This window comes from Ricinus communis, chromosome 7 (assembly GCF_019578655.1).
Source record: "Ricinus communis isolate WT05 ecotype wild-type chromosome 7, ASM1957865v1, whole genome shotgun sequence".
In the NCBI taxonomy this organism is placed as follows: Eukaryota; Viridiplantae; Streptophyta; class Magnoliopsida; order Malpighiales; family Euphorbiaceae; genus Ricinus; species Ricinus communis.
In genome coordinates, this window is record NC_063262.1 from 8702990 (window position 1) to 8721736 (window position 18747).

Below are 18747 nucleotides of genomic sequence, written 5' to 3' on the forward strand. Positions count from 1 at the left end.
TAACACAGTAAATTAAATAAAAAAAAATCATAAAATATGATATTTTTGTTAATTTTCTAAAAGTTATTTCCTTGAATATTTTAAGCTGTACTATTTATAAAATGATCAATATATCATTTAGTTTAATAGTCGCATTCAGAACTTTAAAATTTAACATTAGAGAGAAATTAGACTGTCTGTGGATATTCATATCAGTTTTTGGCTAATAGCTTTATGCATTCTGTGACAAAATTGATGATTTAGATAAAAGGATATTCTATTTGGCTGATCATAGACAGTTGGTAATATAATGACTTATCATGACAGGAGGCAGTTTGTTCCCTTGGTCATATGCTGATACCAGAGTCTAGTCAACAACTATGCATACAAGTATATTCAGTGAATTAGGCGCACGTTCAAGTAAATATGGTTGTTGAACCAACGTTTTTGGTTCATCATGTTTTTATGCAGATCATTTCCTGATGAATCGACCAGCGGCAGCTCGGCTGTTTACCATGTGTGTGGCATAAGACTGGAGTTAGAATTGGGATGGTGAGAATGCTAGCTGTTCCCTAGTTCTCCAGAATGTCTGATAGCTGATAGCTAAACCAGGGCAACTATCATCATATAAATTGCAATCGCCAAATGCAGTTTCTGATAGGTGATAAACTGATAATGATTTCACACTGTTATATTGGAAACTAGAAACATTAAAAACTTCAACACTTCACATGGGAAAGAAAACAAGAGCAACAGAAACAAACCAAGAACTAAAACGGAATAAAACAAAACAAAACCCTTCAAAAGCGGATCAGGATAGCCCTTCTCTAGACCAACATGGGATTGGCCTGTGGCTAATATTGCAAGGACCGGCCAGCTGCAAGGGGAGGAGCAGCAACAGGAGCAACAGAAGTCGAAGAAGAAGACGCATTGTCGCAATAGCCTCTGAGTATGTTCCCTTCCTCAGCAGTGAAACCAATGGAAGTAAGCATTGCAGGCCAGCAGTTGTGGGTGAAAATAGCAATAGAACGACAGCAGTCAGCTCCAATATCAGTATGGCCATTAAGGAAGAACAAGATGATTTCATTCGAGCAAGACTTGATCTCTATCAATGCGTTCCAGCAGTCAACCAGACTACTACTACTACTACCCTCAATCCTTGCTTCAAGGCTGTTGCCTGATATGAAGGGAACATCCCTAGCTGCAGTTGCACTTGCTATGACCAAAGTGAGACCCAGAAGGAGAGTCATAATCTTGAAAGCCATTATGATTATAAGCCTTTTGGTGCCTGATGAGCTTGTTTATCAGAAAGAAAAAAGGATGATTGGAGATGCTTAGAATGAGGATCTTGAGAGGGTACTAATAAAGAATTGGCGAGGAAGAGGATTAGGCTTGTGATTGCTTTTCTACTACAATAAATTTAGCTTTCTTGAGCTGCTTAAGAGGAAAATGAGAAGATTGTAGGGAGTGTAACTGATGAAAGTTAATTAAGGGATGGGATTTTCAACAATCCAGTTTTGTATATGCAAATATAGAAACTTAACTAGTTTAGCCGTTTTAACTACCTACTCAACATTTTTCCTTTTTTTTTTTGGGAAAAAAACTAATCACTTCAATTATTATTTTCTTTTTATTTTTTTATATACTTTTTTATTATAATTTTTATAAATAATATAATTAAATATCTGAAATATAAATTTTTTTCATTATAAATAATATAAATATATAATACTAAAAAATGTAAATAATAAATTATAATATTCTAATTGTTTATTAATTTCTGTAGCGATAGAATCATTCTAAGAAAAATATAATTTATCTTTCTGTTTATCTAATCTTCTTTTTTTAATTTACATTCTCTAATTTTTCTATTTACTAGATTCCTAACGTTTATATAACTTTAAATAATTATGAGAATTGGCTAAAATTAAATAAATTAAATATTTTAAAAATTTAAATCAAACCAAATTAAATTATTCCTTTTTAGTTTGGTCTAATATTTGATTTTTAATTTGTTTTTAAATTTCTTTTGATTGACTTAATATTTTCTATTTCAATAATATTATTTTACTTTACATGCATCGATATATTTTACTATATAATACAGTAACAATTTTTTTTAATAATAATAAAAATTGATTTTTATTAATTGAGATTTTAACTTAAAACCGAACCATATTGAATTTTTTTTGATAAATCATATATAAAATTGAATGAAAAAAGAGATGAAGTGTATAAATTAATAATTCTAAAAAACAAATATGTCTTGAACTAAGAAGATAATTATTTCAATATGAGAATGGAGAAATTAATAAAATCTAATCTAAAATAGAAATTATAAAGAAGAATTTCATAAGAAAGATAGGAGTATAAGTTAATTTAGAGCTATTATTAAGGTGTTGTCTGTTGCAGTGCAATACTAAAAAAAATATTATCTAAAGTGAAAGTTATACAATTATTATCTAAAGTAAAAATTATAAAGAAGAATTCAAAAAAATAGGAAAAATATGAATTAATCAACATTATAATTAGAATAGTATATATTATTAATGTAATATTCTTTAAAATAGTAAAAAAAAATTATTAAGATAAATGGATCCTCTAAAAAATTAAGAAGGACAGACTTAGCATCAAATTTATTTAAATAATAAATTTTGAAAAAAGAGAAAAGCTGAGTGAACAACCCTTATAGCCTTTGTATTTTTATCCACCATAATTTCGAAACTGCCCTTTACCCTCATCTTCCAATTCCATTGATATCATCCCTATCCTCTTTAGTTGCAAGAAAATTACTGATTTTATTTATTATTATTGTTTGCATTTTTAAGGTGAGATAGTGTTTTTGGCAGTGAGATGTTAGTGACAGTTGTTAGCAATAGTAACAATTATTTTATTATTATCAACTGATTCATTGAGTCTCATCTTAAAAGACATGTTTAATGGCATCATCGCTCTATCTCTTTATTGTCATTGTAGAGAAGAGAGAGAATAGTAATTGCTATTTGATGTAGAAAATAATTTAGAATTTTCACAAATTGACTCAGTTTTTTTATTTCAAAATTAATTATTTAATAAATATTAGCCATATCAGTAGAATCAAATTAGAAACTATGGAAGCTAATCGGAATATTAGAATTGAAAAAATAGTATAGTGTGTCATTAATTTTTAAAATTTTGAAATAATTAGTTAAAATGGTTAAAAATGTAAAAAGTTAGTAATTAGGCATGTAATAGCGTTGGAGAAAGTATGAACATAATTCTTAAATTAGATTACACTTAATGTCATTAAGCTGATTAGAATTCCATAGAAGTATCTAGAAAATTTTAATGTATCAAGTAAATTTAAGAGGTTTTTTCATAAATATCTTAAAAGCTGTTAAAAGTATCATCGTTACAGTTAAATATTTTTTTCTTTCAAAAATACCATAAGTTGAGAAATTATTTTAAAAGTATGGTGGTACATATTAGATATACTTTTTTTTGCAAAATAGTATACACTATAAGCAATTTGGTATATATTTTTATAATATTTATGTTATTCAATTTTTTAGTATATGTTTAATATATGTTTAGTATATATTCGATATTATTAATTTATGATAATTTGGTCAAGAAAGGTAAGCTATCAACAAGATCTTTAAATCTGACCAGGGCTCCGATGTACTTAAATCTATAGTTAGAAAGGATCAGATGGGGTTGTCCGGCCACTCACTCTAATGACTAAGGCTGTACTGGCTGGCTACCTAACCCAAGCAATGGAATCGTACATGGCTTCAGGTTCATCACTCCCCCATCAATTGGCGTCGTTTGTAGGAAACTTTTGTGCAAAAAGCTTTATTTTCCTACCTCATCATGTTAAATGGCATATGGTCAGGATCAAAGTGGGGATGCTCTCCTGCTAGGTACTAGGATTGGAGCCAGTAATCTACCTACTGGATCTTTAATTCCTCTGCAGGTCAATCAATGATTCTCAAGTCCTCTTGGGATGATCATACCATCTTCTCAGCCTTAGAGAAGAAATCTCTTTAATCACTAGCCCACGCTTGAGCAGATCTTCAATGAAAATTATACCTGTAGAGGTCCACCACCTGCGGAAGATATCTCGGTTGCGCAGTAAAAAGGGATGGGGCAGAGACCTTTAGCGCATATGTTTTAGCCATTATTCTTTCCATCGCCCATTACACCTTAGAGCCGACCTCCACTATTAGGTCTTCCTCAGAGTCATTGGCAATCAATGCTAGAGGACAGTTAGTATGTATAATCGGCAAGCGGAGGAGATGAAAAAGTATTATGAGATTGTTCTAGCTCAGACGCTTACAACACAAGCTACGCCAACAAGTACCAACCGAGTTCCAGCAGCAACTGAGCATACTGTCGATATTGGTCCACCACCGACCATCCAAATTTCAAGGATAAAAATAACTAGGATGAAGGATAATCGGTCTCAGAAAAGGAATAGCCGAGTCAGAGATACTGAGAAGGAGAGTTTTGGTTATCAAACTCATAACTCTACATGGATTGATGAGACCATTAATAAGAGAATAAATGATGCTTTGAAAAAGAATTTTATGGGAATGATAATGAGAGATGAGATCCTCTCTAAAGGTAATCCCTTATGCTCCAGTATCCTAGCAGAACACTTTCCCGAGAAGCTGAGATTGCCTCCCTTGGATTCCTATAATGGTTTGGGGGATCATTAGGCCATGTTAATAATTTCAACATTAAAATGGGGTTATATAATTTGTCTGATCCAATCAAGTGTAGGATTTTTCCAATAACCCTAAAGAAAAGTGCTCATAAGTGGTATTACATCTTACCAGATGGCTCAATATGCAACTTCACTATGCTTGCTGAACTATTCAAAGCTCGGTTAATCATTAGCATACCTCCAATAAATAGGTCCAACGATTTAAAGAAGTGTATTCAAATGAATGATGAGAGCCTAAAAGATTTTGTTGAGAGATTCAACAAGGAAGTTGTCCAGGTAGAGAAACTCAACTAGGATATAGCCATAGATGTAATGACCGACAATACCATTAACCCGCCAGAATCATATACCGAGCTCACAGTTTCATTAGGTTAGACAAAGATTACCGAGTTGGAAGGAGAACCGACTATGATAATCAGTCAAAAGGGAAATCTGACCAACCTAAGCAAAGGTATAAGGATGATAGAAGAAGGGGTGATTCCAGGAGCAGTAATGAGAAAGCTTTATTCCTCTGAATATATCAAAGACCAACATCTTGATGTGGATTCAGAAGAATAATCGAGATATCAGGTATCCAAACCCTATAAGAGAGAAAATTATAGATTTTAGGAATAAAAAATAAGTTTTGTAAGTTCCATAATGGTCATGGCCATGATACTGAAGATTGTATTCACCTCAAGATTGATCAGTTGATTGAGAGACTGCATCTCAAGAGATTTGTTTATGGAAAAAAAGGTCAATCAGACAAGAATAGAAATTCCAAGGATTCTAGAGGATCAATATATAGAGATGGGCCCAGCTCCCATACACCAATAAGTGGGCCTACCTGACTAACCAGATAGGTTAGTCGTCTTTCTAAGAGAAAATTTTAGGCTAGAGGCGTTGCCCCCCAAGATTATTTTTAAAGCGAGTTTGAAAGCCTACTCAACTAATCTCATACCTATAGCTTGCCCAACGACTGGTTAAGCTAAGGATTAAGTAGATTACTTCTGCGAACCCTTGAATGGTTTTATTGATATTCTATCAAATAGTATAGATAAGATGTAAAAGCAGGAATAAAGGTTGCTAGTTACCATTCCGTGGGAACATCTATCGATTCCGCTATCGGGAAAGTCAGTCCAGATAAGCTCTTTGTGTATCCAGCTCCTCAGCTAAGGAATAGATGGTCATTTATGCTGACCATGTTTCTATTGGTGGAAATTACTACATACTTCGTTACGCTGTTAGGTTAGAGTAGCAACAATAGCTACTATTAGAGTTACAGGAACTATATCCGCAACTGTTACAGACACATAGGTTTACTTAACTGGTTCAGTAGCTAATCTGCACTCGCCCTAGCTAAAGAACTCTGAGCTTCTTCTATCTATACTAATTGAAAGCTTTGGGTTAGGGTTTCTTCATTCACCGTCGTCTAGTACCTCTTTCACTTGTAACTTGTTCCGCTAGGAGTGATTCCTTTTTAATGGGATATACTAAGGTTGGTCAGGGATAGAAGTTCTGCAAAAGTAGTAGTGAACATACACAAAAGAGCTTCTATTAAAGTAGCTACGTCCTTAGCTCTAGCAAAAGTAGATACATGAACTAATAGAACTCAAAGTCAAAGAGCAATTGTCTCAACCTCGGCTTTTTTATTCAAAGTTGCACACTTTTCTTACTAGTGGTAATGTTTTGTATGAAGAATACATAAAGTTTAGGAGGGATAGCTAGCAGGAAAAAGGCCTAATAAATCTATTGATACACTTTGGCGATGTAACCTACCAAATAAAAGGCCTGCTAGGTGATTGAAATCGCTCAGGTCAGTGAGGACTCACTCACCTACTCCTTCTAATAGTTTCTTCTATCTACGAAATTCAAACAAAATGTCGTGATTGGTTAGGCTTGGTTGCATCGGGCTATAAGATAAGATACAGCTATTGTACTACTTGACTAGTAAGAAAACGCTTATGTAAGAATTAGAAGACTCTTGTATATACGATAATCCTTTCTTTTGCTATTGGTGGACTGTTGCACAGAGAGGCTGACAGAAGCAACATTTTTAGCACGCTTTTCAAGCGCTTAGCTTCTGCTAGCGGTAGTTGATAAGGACATAAAGTAAGTTCAGTTGGAAGCCTAAGCCAAGAAGGTATGAACGAAGTGACGGGCCCCTTTAGAGATAGGGTAGGGGGCGACTTTCTTATAGTAGTGATTGCAAACATCTCTCTTTTTTTCTTAGCATGCCCAGTTTGCTTGCATGCCAACTTAGGCACATTTCTCTTTATTAATTTCATGCTGGCCTAATGAATGAAAGTCAGTCTTTTAGTAAGCCGTATAAGCAACTGTTTAGTGTATAATCAATTCTTTAGTGACCGCACCGAAAGGTACGTATGATGGAGGTTGGTTATCTTTCATTCTTATTTTGCTCTATTGCTTGCTTTCATGTATCAGTGTTACCTTTCCTCCTTATTGTCGGGATCACCAGTAGAAAATGGGGTTTATTGAATTCATACACATCCCTCTTTATAGTTAAGGTCTTTTTCAAATTATAAATGATTCAACCCTATCAACGTCCACCACTAGTCCTTATTTTATTAGTAAAAGATGAAGCATGATCCTTTTTTATTCATCCCAGACTGGGTCTTGAAGCCACATAGATAATTAGTTATTAGAATGGGAATGACGATGATGAACCTAGTTAGTAGGCACCATGGATCTCCCGATCTCCCAATGTTTGGTGGAGTGGAAAGTCGGGCAAAGATGATCCTGGTTGTAGCCTTCTTTTCTGATAGAGCGGAGTGAGAAAGAGTTCCATCCTTCATGAATGCACCAATTATCGTTCAGTCTAGTCGTCAGGGTTCATCTGACAGTTCATTCGCCTCTTTTTTGGTATGAGAAAAACAAGCCCTCATTAATAGTGGGATATTTTTTATCCTGAGCAATAAGAAAAATAGGTCAATCAAAGCACTTATCTCCATCTTCTAGCCTTTCCGCTCCTACAAAAGGTGCTTACTCCCGACATATGAGTTCTAGGTAAATCAATCAGAGGCTTGGTTTATCTTTTATGGCTTCTTCTAGCGGATGTTTTAAGGGAAACATATCTAGATGCAGGACTCCTTTTAATCGGAGGAGAGAAAGCAACAGAGAATCTTGCACCTCATCGGCATTAGAGACTAGAAAGACTACCAATTAACTTTCCTTTTTACTATGTCGTAAATCTTCCGACATGATAGATTTCCTCAAAGAACAGGAGCATAATAACTCAAACAACTTGTCTGAGCACCTAATAAATCTCGCTTTCAGTTTGGAGAACCAGTGAAAAGCGTTATTTCAGAGCGCGCTGGGAACTGCTTGATAAGCAACTCTTTACGTTGAGCGATATTAATGCACTGTGTATGAAATTTGGCTAAATGCTCGAAATGAGTTATATGTTCTTTTAGATCACCAGTCTCGTCAAATGTATCAAACTTTGAAGGGACATAGTATCACGAGAATGCTTTTTTGGCCATGCTATCATCATATGGCCAGCTCCTATGATATTCATTTATAGACTGTGTTGTGATGGTGATGATCTCCTTAACTGCATCTTTCCACTTTTGATCTGCAACGGCCATCGGACAAAGAAGTAAACTAACCAAATTTCTCATAACGCCGAGATCTAAGCCCCTGGTCATTTCGGCAGCTAAAAATAGGAAAAGGTCATCTAATGTGGTCACTATTAGTGGCATATCTGATAGTGAAGAAGAGGCAAAATAGGGTAAATAGGCGCGTAGTAGTAGGTCTTCCACTATCACCTCTAATGTGCCACTCGTCAGTTGAGAAACTTAGGGGGCTATCTTCGTGTTACCAATGGCTGGGGTCAGGCGGCCCATTATATAAAATAGGGAAACTTAAAAATATGCTTTGAAGGTGGAGCCTATTGCTACAGAAAGAAGGGAGGCCAAACTATTCCAACTATGACCTTATTGCCAAGAAGATAATGCCAAAAACGGGCTATGACTTGGAAAATCCTGTCGGACTTAAAAATGGGAAGGGGATTAAGAAGAAAGGGCTTGATGAAGGCACAAAAAGGGGACGCTCTCAGCTTTTCGACGTACGTCTTGGGGGTACATCCCAAATTATAGAACAAGAGATGGGTCAGAATCTGAAGCTTATGAGTCATCTAAGCTTCCCTTCGCTGATGTCCGAACCCATCACTGTTAGATAGATATCCAGTTCCCTTAATGGTAAAGGCAGTTGGATAGGTACCCCTAACAATATATATATATATATATATATATAACTATATTAAACTAGTCGTTTACGCATGCGTTGCATGGTAATTATTATTATTTTTATTAAAAACTCAAGTTGATAAATATAATTTAATAAAATTTTTAATATTTAATAGTAATTTATGATATTTTAAAAAATAATAGCAAACTAACTATTCTTAAATATCTCTTTTAATTTTTTAAAATTTTATCGTTGCAATAATAAAAGAATTATCTTAAAATATTTATTAATTAACTTTAAGGTTATTTAAAATAATACCATCAATATAACTGATACTACTATTTTTTAGGATTAAAAATTTATTATATAATTAAAAACTTAATTTATTATTAATATAATACAAAAATATTATTTAAAATATTATTTTCTAGAATTATAATTATTATCTAATTAGAAAACTAATTTATTAGTTAATGTAATGTTAAAATATAATTAGTATATTATTATTTAGGATAGAATTAATATCATTATCTTATTAGAAAATTATTTATTAGTTAATTTAATATTAAAATATAATTAATATCATTTTTTAGATTAGTGTTGATATTTAATTAGAAATATAATTTATTAATCAATAAATTAATAAAAAATATTATATAAATACAAATAAATTTGAGTCTCATATTTCAAATATAAGTACACGTATTAAAACAAAAATTTTATGTATCAAAAATTAAGCATACATCAAAAAACATTTAAGTCTCAAAAATTATATTTTATATATATAGATTTTTAATGAATGCATTGAATTACATAAATTAACAAATCTACACATAATATTAACATAATTGAAAAAACTCATATTAAATTAATAAAAAATACCTTATAGATTATAGTTTTTTTGCGATTAAGCCTAATAAGTAAACAGAAAATTAAAGGATGTTAATTGTAGAAAGAAATTAATAGTGGAAATCTGCGGAGGAAAGGAGAAAAAATTTTAATCAGCTGTTTGATTCAATGTCAGAAGTAAAAATGAAAATGAGAATAAAAAAGGAGAGGAATGGGAATGATTGTATTCTTGAATAAATTGTATTTTTTATATTATTTTATTGAGTTTTGAATGATAATTAAATTTATTTATCATTAATACTAATATAATATTTAATTATAATTAAAAATAATATTAATTAATTTATAATTATTGTATTTAATAAATATAAAAAAATAATATTTATATGAATAATAAATTATTATTTTACTTGTTTGACCATTTATAATTAATTAGACTTGATTCTTATGGGAATAAATTTTTTATTATTTAAGAAAAAAAGAGGAATGAGTGATTCCCATTGATAGAATAATCTCACTCCAATTCTACAATATGTATTTTTGAACCAAATACCAACAATATCACTTATTTCGATTTTTATTTCTATTATTATTTCTATTCTATTGTTTTCACGAACTAAATGACTTCTAATTATAATAAAGGGTGAGTTGCCATTTATTTCATTATTTAATTATTATTACTATATAAATAAAGATTACATAACTAAATTTCCCTATTAATTTGATACATTTAGCACTTGTGTACATATTATAAGGCTAAAAGAAATCAATCACCTTTTGTATCATTTGCGTGCAAGGAACACATCATCCCATTTGCATGCTTAGAGGTGCCTAATGTGATTTCCACTTCCATTAATATCACATATATATGATCACACCATCACAACTTCGAAATCAAATTCGAATTTTATTAGATAAAAGTCTCATTTATAGTTGAATTGTAAATTTATGAATATAAGAAAATCATTATATTTCATATTTTCATGTGTCACAATTGAGTGCAATTATTCAAGATTAAGTATCAGTATTTAAGCCAATAAATAAAGTAAAATTATTTGAATAATATGTGTCTGAGATCAAACTCACCCACTCAAGAGAAAAAAATATATATTATAACCAAAGGTTTTGTTTTAATATATTTGGGAATTGATGTTGTAGTGGAGATTCTAGAGGCAACCACCCACTATGGCTCTTAATTCTTGTAGTGGTAGTGAGGTGGTCACTACCCCAATAGATACTTCTTTTTATTTCTTTGGTCTTTCAGAGTAATCATGAGTTTTTCAGTGGCTAGGGGTATTGCCCATGACCAACAACCAATAACCAAACACTTTTAGTACTCTTGTTCTATTCTTGGGAAAGTTATTTAATATATTAGGCTCAATACATACTTGAAGATTTAAATTTTATTATATAGTTACTTTAACATTTTATTTTTTAAAATTAGTCTTATAAATATAAACTTTATTTTATGATTTTTTTCATTTTAATTTTATATATACATGAATTTTACTAAATGATAATACTAAAACACCTATGCATATTATATTATAGATGGATATATTAAATAAAATAATATTTAAATATTATAAAAATTAAAAGTTAAAAATATTTAAATATTAAAAGAATAACGTTCAAGTGTTTATTAAGTCAAATTGAAAGTTGAGATATTAAATTAATTAATCAATACAAATTCATGACAATAAATATGTATTTGGCTAAAATAATAAAAAGAAGAATTCTTAAATATATTTTATTTATCACATTATTTATAAAAAAATATAAATCATATCAATTAATAATGTTATATTATTTGAAATTAATTGATTTTAAATATTTATTATTATATATATTTAGCTATATTACAAATAAATTACCTCAAGTAATGTGATATTATTAACTAATGTAGCTAATTCTTTTATGTGTCTATACAAATGATATGGTAAATAAGAGTTATTTAAAGAACTTTTCAAATAAAAAAATAACATGTATAATATATCACTTATTTAATTACTAAATATAATACGCATGAAGCAGCCAAGGAATCTTTTTCTTTTGTTCACAGAAATGATGTTAAAACGAAAACGAAAAGACCATGATTTTGTGGACCACAAGGAAAGTACCATGAATTTGTGGACAACAATAAATAACATGTTTTTTTAATTGCATAATGTAGGAAGAGAGGAATAAAAGGAAAAAAGAAGTGTGCATTTGTGGCCGAAGATCAATGTCTCTCTTCAAACTCTCTATAAATATATGCCATAGCTTCTTCATTTCACATCTTATCTCTCATTATTCCTCAAAAAGAAAATTACAAGAGATGACTGCTGCCATTTTGTTAAGGTCGTTAGGTTTTTTTATACTCCTTCACTGTGTACTTGGCAGTGCTGCGGATCCAACTGAAGGCTTTGTACAGCTCCCATTTAACACTTCTTATTACTATATCCAGAAACCCTATGACTTGAAAGTAAGCCAACGGTATAGCTTTGAGGATGGAGTCCACAGGCTTTGGGTCTACTCCACTGATAAGCCTTTGGCCAAGAGTAGTCCTACCAGGCCTCGATCAGAAGTCATAATCAATGTAACTCTTCTCTCAACCCTAATATATGCTTTTCATTCATTTATTTATTCTTCTAAGTAACTCTTGACTTTATAGATATTTATAATCTAATAAATAGAAAAATGATACATATTTTTGCAAGAATAGAAGACCAACAATCAATAGGGTTTAATTCTTTTTTTTTTTTTTTACTTTTTTATGTTTAAATGATTCCGGATGTGTTGAGTTTCGAATTTGACGTAATTATTATTTAATATCTGTTTATTACATTTCATTAATTTCTTTTTTTCAAATTTAATTGTGCAGGGATATAATTACACTTCTGGGATATGGCAATTTGAAGGATATGCGTACGTGCCATCAGGGACATCTGGTGTATGTATATTTCAAGTGTTTGGGGCCAGTCCTAATGCCACCATTACTACAACCCTTATGCTTAGAGTGTACAATGGGACACTGAAGTACTACACTGACCCAATGCTTCTTCCAGAAATTTACGACAGATGGTTCAGAGTAAATGTAATTCACGACATGGATGGCAACAGAGCCATGGCTTACATTGACGGAGTTAAATTATACGAGGGGCCTGGCCGTGGTGGCGAATTTCATTTCTTCAAGTTTGGTGTTTATGCCCAGAAAAATGATTCCTATTACATGGAGTCTCGCTGGAAGGGAATCAAGATTTTTAACAAAACTTCAACTCCATGGGTCGACGAGTCTGGTGAGAAACATGATCCATTCACGCGTCATCATCGTCCCCGTCATCATCATGCAGTCGAGCGTCCTCATTAGATTCTCTATCAAATATGTACATTCTGTATCGAAGTATATCTAATAGCCCAACCAATAAAATAATGAAACTTCCTCCTTTTGAAAAAATTGTAAAATTAAATATAAGATATTATTATTACATAAGTTATTTTTTATTATTATTCTTGAATGGATTGTCAACTGCACAATAAAGAATAGTCATTCATCTAAACTTTCATAAAAATTGAGAATTTGTCTAGTGCGGAAAAATGTCTGGAACTTAAAAATCTTATTCCTAAAAATAAACAGTTTTGGTACTTCAATTAAGAAAAAATTTATTGGTTACATATTACGGTTTTATTAATTCAATTTTTAAATAATATGACCGTAAATTAAATTAGTTATGTTTGTTTGTAAAAATACATATTAATTTGATATATGGTAATTTATCATCATCAATTAGGATAGAGCATTATTATCAAATCATAAGAAAAATTATATAGCTAAAACTCAAATTGTATTTCCAAATATGTTAAATTTTGAACCAAAGAAGACTCAACTTGGATAACAAACAAAAGACAAGACCCTTTTCAAACTCAGCAAGTGAAACCTTAGTTAAGGCATCCATCTTATATTTATTTTATAGACAAATGCCACCGGATACAGGGATGAGGCTACTGTTGTGTAGGCGAGGCAGCAGCTAGAGGAGATGGAGCAGCAGAATCAGCACAGTAGCCATTAAGTATGTTGACTTCCTCAACAGTGAAACCAAGGGAAGTAAGCATAGAAGGCCAGCAATTGTGGGCGATAATACTAATGGCACTGCAGCAGTCAGCTCCAATAGTAATGTCAGTCTGGCCATTAAGGAAAAATAGAATGATTTCATTTGAGCAAGACTTTATCTCCATTAGTGCGTTCCAGCAATCGACCAGGCCTCCACCACTGCTGCTGCTGGTTTCGAGTAGTAGCACTCTTGTTTCAGTATTGTCGTAGGCTTGTTTGATGGGAATTTCCCTAATTGCACTTGCACCTGCAATGAAAAACGTGACACCCAACAGGAGAGACATTACTTTGAAAGCCATATTATACATACAATATGTGAAGTGGTGTGAAATAATTAGGAGAAGAGGATGACCAGCTACTACTGGGTATGAAACTGGTTTTTATAGGAGATTGGTGGAGGAGACATTGAATGGGCAGGGATATAATGAGGAGCCGGAGGGGTTTCTTCAAGTGTAACTGATGATGATACATTAATTTGGCTTAGTTGTCCAGAGGAAAGTTATCAAAAGAAGAGGATGAGTTTGTAACAGTAACAGCAGCAGCAGAAGAAGAGGTCTTGCTAACTTAATTATTACTACACCAATAATTTTGAATTAAAAGTCTACACTACTTATTTTTGCTATCTTAACCATTCTTTTAGAGCAAAGTACTTTATATATAAATATACAACTAAGCTAATTTATACATATTAGAAAAACTAGGAAGATCGGCATGTTGCGACTTTATCACCATCTTTTTATTATTGTGTATTGTCCATTTTATATATATATAAATTTAAGGAATAACCCATATTTGCCGTATAGTTTAACTTTTTTCGGATTAGGTCCTTACACTTTCATTCCCTGATATTGTAAGATTGAGTCCTTATATTTTTATTTACATAATATTAAATCCTTGTACTTTTATTTTGTCGACATTGACCTCCTGAGAATAGTTATTTAAAATTTAAAGTTATAAGAATAATAAAGATTTATCATAATTTAGATTCAAATTATGTTTTTATCTTAATAATAAGCTTTTAATTTTATTGGATGATACCACTTGATTTTAATTTATTTAAATCAAAATTCTAATTTATTAGATTAAATTAGTTATATTAATTAAGACATAGTGTTTTAATTAAAAAAATAAGAGATGAACTAATAAAAAGAAAGGTATAAGCTATTTATTAAGTGATAATTTAAAAGAACTCTAATTTTTAACAAATAACAAAAACAAAACTAAGAGAAACTATCTATGTATCTATATGTGTCTGTGTGTGTGTTTTGACTAACATCCTAATTGAATATTTCTAAAAATTAATAAGTCTTACATATATTTATATATAATAATGACCAAATAAAATATGTAATAATTTATATATATATTATGGATTTTGAATATTTATTATAAATAAATTTTTAAATTTTTTTATTATTATATAACTCAAAAAGGAACTTTTATGATTATTTTTAAATAAAGTATATAATTTAGTTAAATTCCTAAACTATTGAACTGGCCTTAAATAATTTTAATATATTAATTTAAAAAAATATAATTAAGGATTTAATTGGTTAAAAATTGAGATATAAGGATTTGATAATAAGATTAAAAATATAGGGATCAAGTAACATATTTTGCACACTAAGTTAACGACATGAATACCTTCCGTTAGAAAATGACTTAATTTTTATGAAAATAAAAATATAAAAACTTAATATCAGCAAATGAAAATACAAGGACTTAATCTAAAAAAGAAAGTGCAAGAGGCCAAATATAGGTTATTCCTGAAATTAAATAAGATTGAAGAAATAAATTTGTGTTTTATTTGTTATCACATATTTGAACAAAGAATAACAATATGCTATAAATATTTATAATGATCTGAAGCATAATTAAATTTAGCATTTTAATCATAACAATCTTTTAAGGTAACTTATTTTAGAAACCCCATACATCAAGAAATGTAAAATATTAAAGTAGTTTGGTGTTCTGCCATTTCTCTCATATTATTGAGCAATCTATAACAAAGATGTTGATAAATAATGTTAGTTTTTATAAAGGAAAGCGCGAAATGTAATTCGACATTGAATTCATAAATTCAATCATTAATTGGCTCCACATATGTAGGCACTCTTCATCCTAAAAAATAAAGCATAAAAAAAAAAAAAAAAAAAAAAAAAGCTACACCATCTATAAAATGGCACTAAACATTTTAAATGAAAAAGATATAAAGATATGATAAAATAATGCATCAATCGTATAGTTGAAGAGAAGTTTATTACAACAATAAATATTAATGAATAAACTAAAAAAAGTGACTTGCAATTTCATTACATCCATAAGAAATTGCATGAAATCCATAAATTGGTGTTTTGAAACGAAAATATTAATACTTCGAAAAGGAATAAGCCAAAAAATTAGCTCCACAAAAATAAAATAAAAAATAAAAAATCATTAAAATAGGAAAAAATGAACATGAGAAGCGAGCATTTTAATTAGAAAGTCACAGGGAAATTATATAATAACTATTTTAAAAGATGGTTATTTTATACATGGGACCTTTTAGTAACTTAGTTAGTATGTATCTATCTACAAGTATGCTTGTTCTATATATATTTTAAAATTTATACAAACTGAAGATATATTTTAAAAATAAATATATGTAAAATAATGGAATAAGATCGATTTGGAATCAGCATTGTTCACTCTCATAACATGTTTATTGTATTACTACTAATTAACACACAACTTCATGCAATAGAAAAACAAATAATTTATCAAAGTTGTAGAATCTTTTATTCATTTTGCAAACAACTTACTTAAACAATTTAAGGAAATCAACTTCAAGATGAGAGAAAATTAAAATTCATTCAATGCTCTCATAAAGAGAAAAGATTATAGACGTATAATATATGTATACGTAGCTAACCAATAAGAATAAGACACCTAGCTAATTACAGATTATAAGAAATAACTAACTTGATGACTCACTATGTTGAGTCACTAATTAATTATACAAGCTGCCAAATGTAGTTAGAATAAGAAATGTTAGTACAGGCAAAAGAATTACAGAAGAATGGTGAGTTAAAGGTCATAAAGAATATACAGAAAGTTTGTGTAACCACCATCTTGGAATAATACAACAGCTCAACTCATTAGAAGCTTCTTGAAACTTTACAACTTAATTAGCTCAACAGGCTCTAAATGTAGTTCATATATTTCTTCATCCCTTCCCAATGGTGGAGCTTGGTGTAAGTCACCTAAGCCCAACTTGGAAACCAATAAGTTGAGTTGAGGAGCTATAGGTGCTTTAGTAAAAAGGCTCTTTAGCTGGTTTTTTGAATGTATATTGGAATGGATATGTTATGGAGAGACAAAACCTTCTTTATTCTTTTTTCTCACCATATGATAATTTATTTCCAAGTTGTTTTGTCCTTTCATGAAAAATTGGATTTATTGTAATGTAAATAGTTGTTATGTTATCATACCAAAGATTAATAGACACTGATTGAGTGACATGTAGGTCTGCTATTATATAAGTGATCCATTGTAGTTCACAAATAGTAGTTGCTAAGCTTTTGTATGTTACTTCTATAGAAGACCTAGAGATGGTGTTTTTTTTTGTTTGTTTTCCATGAACCTAATGCATTTCCCAAGTAAATACAATAGCTAGTGAAAGATTCTTTTTATGTCTAAGCAGGTTGCCCAATCTGCATCAGAATAAGCTTGCAATTTGAGATCATAGTTACTTGAAAAATAAAGTCATATAAAGGAGTAGCCTTTAAGATATTTAAGAAGATGAAAAGCAGTATCCCAATGAAGTTGACAAGGTGCATTGACAAACTGGCTAAGTTGTTATCCCTATATAGGTGATGTCATGCCTTGTTAGGTTTAAATACAAAAGTCTTCTAATGAGTCTTCTACATTCTTTTGGTTCTTTGAGCAAAGGTCTTGTACTCTCAATTAACTTAGTTCCTTTAGATATAAGTTTAGGAGCTTGCTTAGCACCTCAAAGTTTTGCATCCTTGATGATGTCAAGGGTACATTTAACATAAGTGCCTTAATCACTTCTAGCTATCTTAAGACCAACAAAGTACCTTGCATTTCCAAGATCTTTAATGGAAACTCTATCAAGGTAGTGTTTGACAACAATTATATCCCTCTCACTACTCCCTGTTGTAAGAACATCATCAACATACATTAGAAGAGCTATGAATCTTGAAGAATCTTATTTAGAAAAGAGACAGTGGTTATGTTTAAACTACTTAAATCCATAATCCTTCAACTTCATACAAAATTTAATATTTCATTGCCTTGATGCATGCTTTAATCCATAAAGTCTCCTTTTCAACTTGCATACATATCCTTGTTTTGTTGTATGATACCTTTCATGAGGCACCATATATATATATTTTAAGAAATCCATGCAGGAATGGATTGTTTATGTCCAACTTATGTAATGGTCATGATCTTATTGATCCAATAACCAAGAAGAGTCTAAGAGTGATTAATTTTGTAATTGGTGAAAAACTTTTTATATAATCTATTCCAGTCATTTAATGATACCCTTGTGCTACTAATCTAGCCTAAAACATATTCATTGTTTCATATGGATTTAGCTTTATCTTGTACACCTATTTTGACCCAATAGTTTTCTTTCCTTTTAGTAATTCACTCAATATCCATGTCTAGTTTTCTTCAAGAGCTTTCGGTTCTCTATTCATTGTTACTATCCAATTTTAATTCTTCCTTGCTTGATGATAAGAATATGGTTCCTGCAATTTATATACATTTGATAGAAAAGATTACAGATCTATAATGTGTGTGTGTGTGTATATATATATATATATATATATATAAAGAATAAGACACCTAGCTAATTATATATTACAATTAATAACTAACTTGATGACTCACTATGCTAAGTCACTAACTAATTATACAAGCTGCC

The 18747-nt window shown here is 30.6% G+C and overlaps 3 protein-coding genes across 3 annotated transcripts; 1 reads left to right on the forward strand and 2 right to left on the reverse strand.

The window, feature by feature from the left end:
- Positions 1 to 596: 596 nt before the first annotated feature.
- LOC8267986 (egg cell-secreted protein 1.4) lies at positions 597 to 1670 on the reverse strand. Its single transcript, XM_002530021.3, has one exon. The coding sequence runs from the start codon at positions 1242 to 1244 to the stop codon at positions 834 to 836; it is 411 nt and encodes a 136-aa protein (XP_002530067.1). The 5' UTR covers positions 1245 to 1670; the 3' UTR covers positions 597 to 833.
- A 10325-nt stretch (positions 1671 to 11995) lies between these two features.
- LOC8267989 (citrate-binding protein) lies at positions 11996 to 13207 on the forward strand. The gene is made up of 2 exons (XM_002530019.4): positions 11996 to 12302; positions 12588 to 13207. Exons 1-2 carry the CDS (start codon positions 12042 to 12044, stop codon positions 13071 to 13073), a joined length of 747 nt encoding a protein of 248 aa, XP_002530065.1. The 5' UTR covers positions 11996 to 12041; the 3' UTR covers positions 13074 to 13207.
- Positions 13208 to 13621: 414 nt separating this feature from the next.
- Positions 13622 to 14282, reverse strand: LOC8267988 (egg cell-secreted protein 1.2). Its single transcript, XM_015725928.3, has one exon. The coding sequence runs from the start codon at positions 14120 to 14122 to the stop codon at positions 13706 to 13708; it is 417 nt and encodes a 138-aa protein (XP_015581414.1). The 5' UTR covers positions 14123 to 14282; the 3' UTR covers positions 13622 to 13705.
- Positions 14283 to 18747: the final 4465 nt, after the last annotated feature.

Bases quoted from the DNA above. Each gene is read 5' to 3' on its own strand.
- LOC8267986 (XM_002530021.3), bottom strand. From the start codon at position 1,244: ATGGCTTTCAAGATTATGACTCTCCTTCTGGGTCTCACTTTGGTCATA.
- LOC8267988 (XM_015725928.3), bottom strand. From the start codon at position 14,122: ATGTATAATATGGCTTTCAAAGTAATGTCTCTCCTGTTGGGTGTCACG.
- LOC8267989 (XM_002530019.4), top strand. From the start codon at position 12,042: ATGACTGCTGCCATTTTGTTAAGGTCGTTAGGTTTTTTTATACTCCTT. The intron at 12,303-12,587 runs GTAACTCTTCTC...TTAATTGTGCAG, and splicing joins GATCAGAAGTCATAATCAAT to GGATATAATTACACTTCTGG.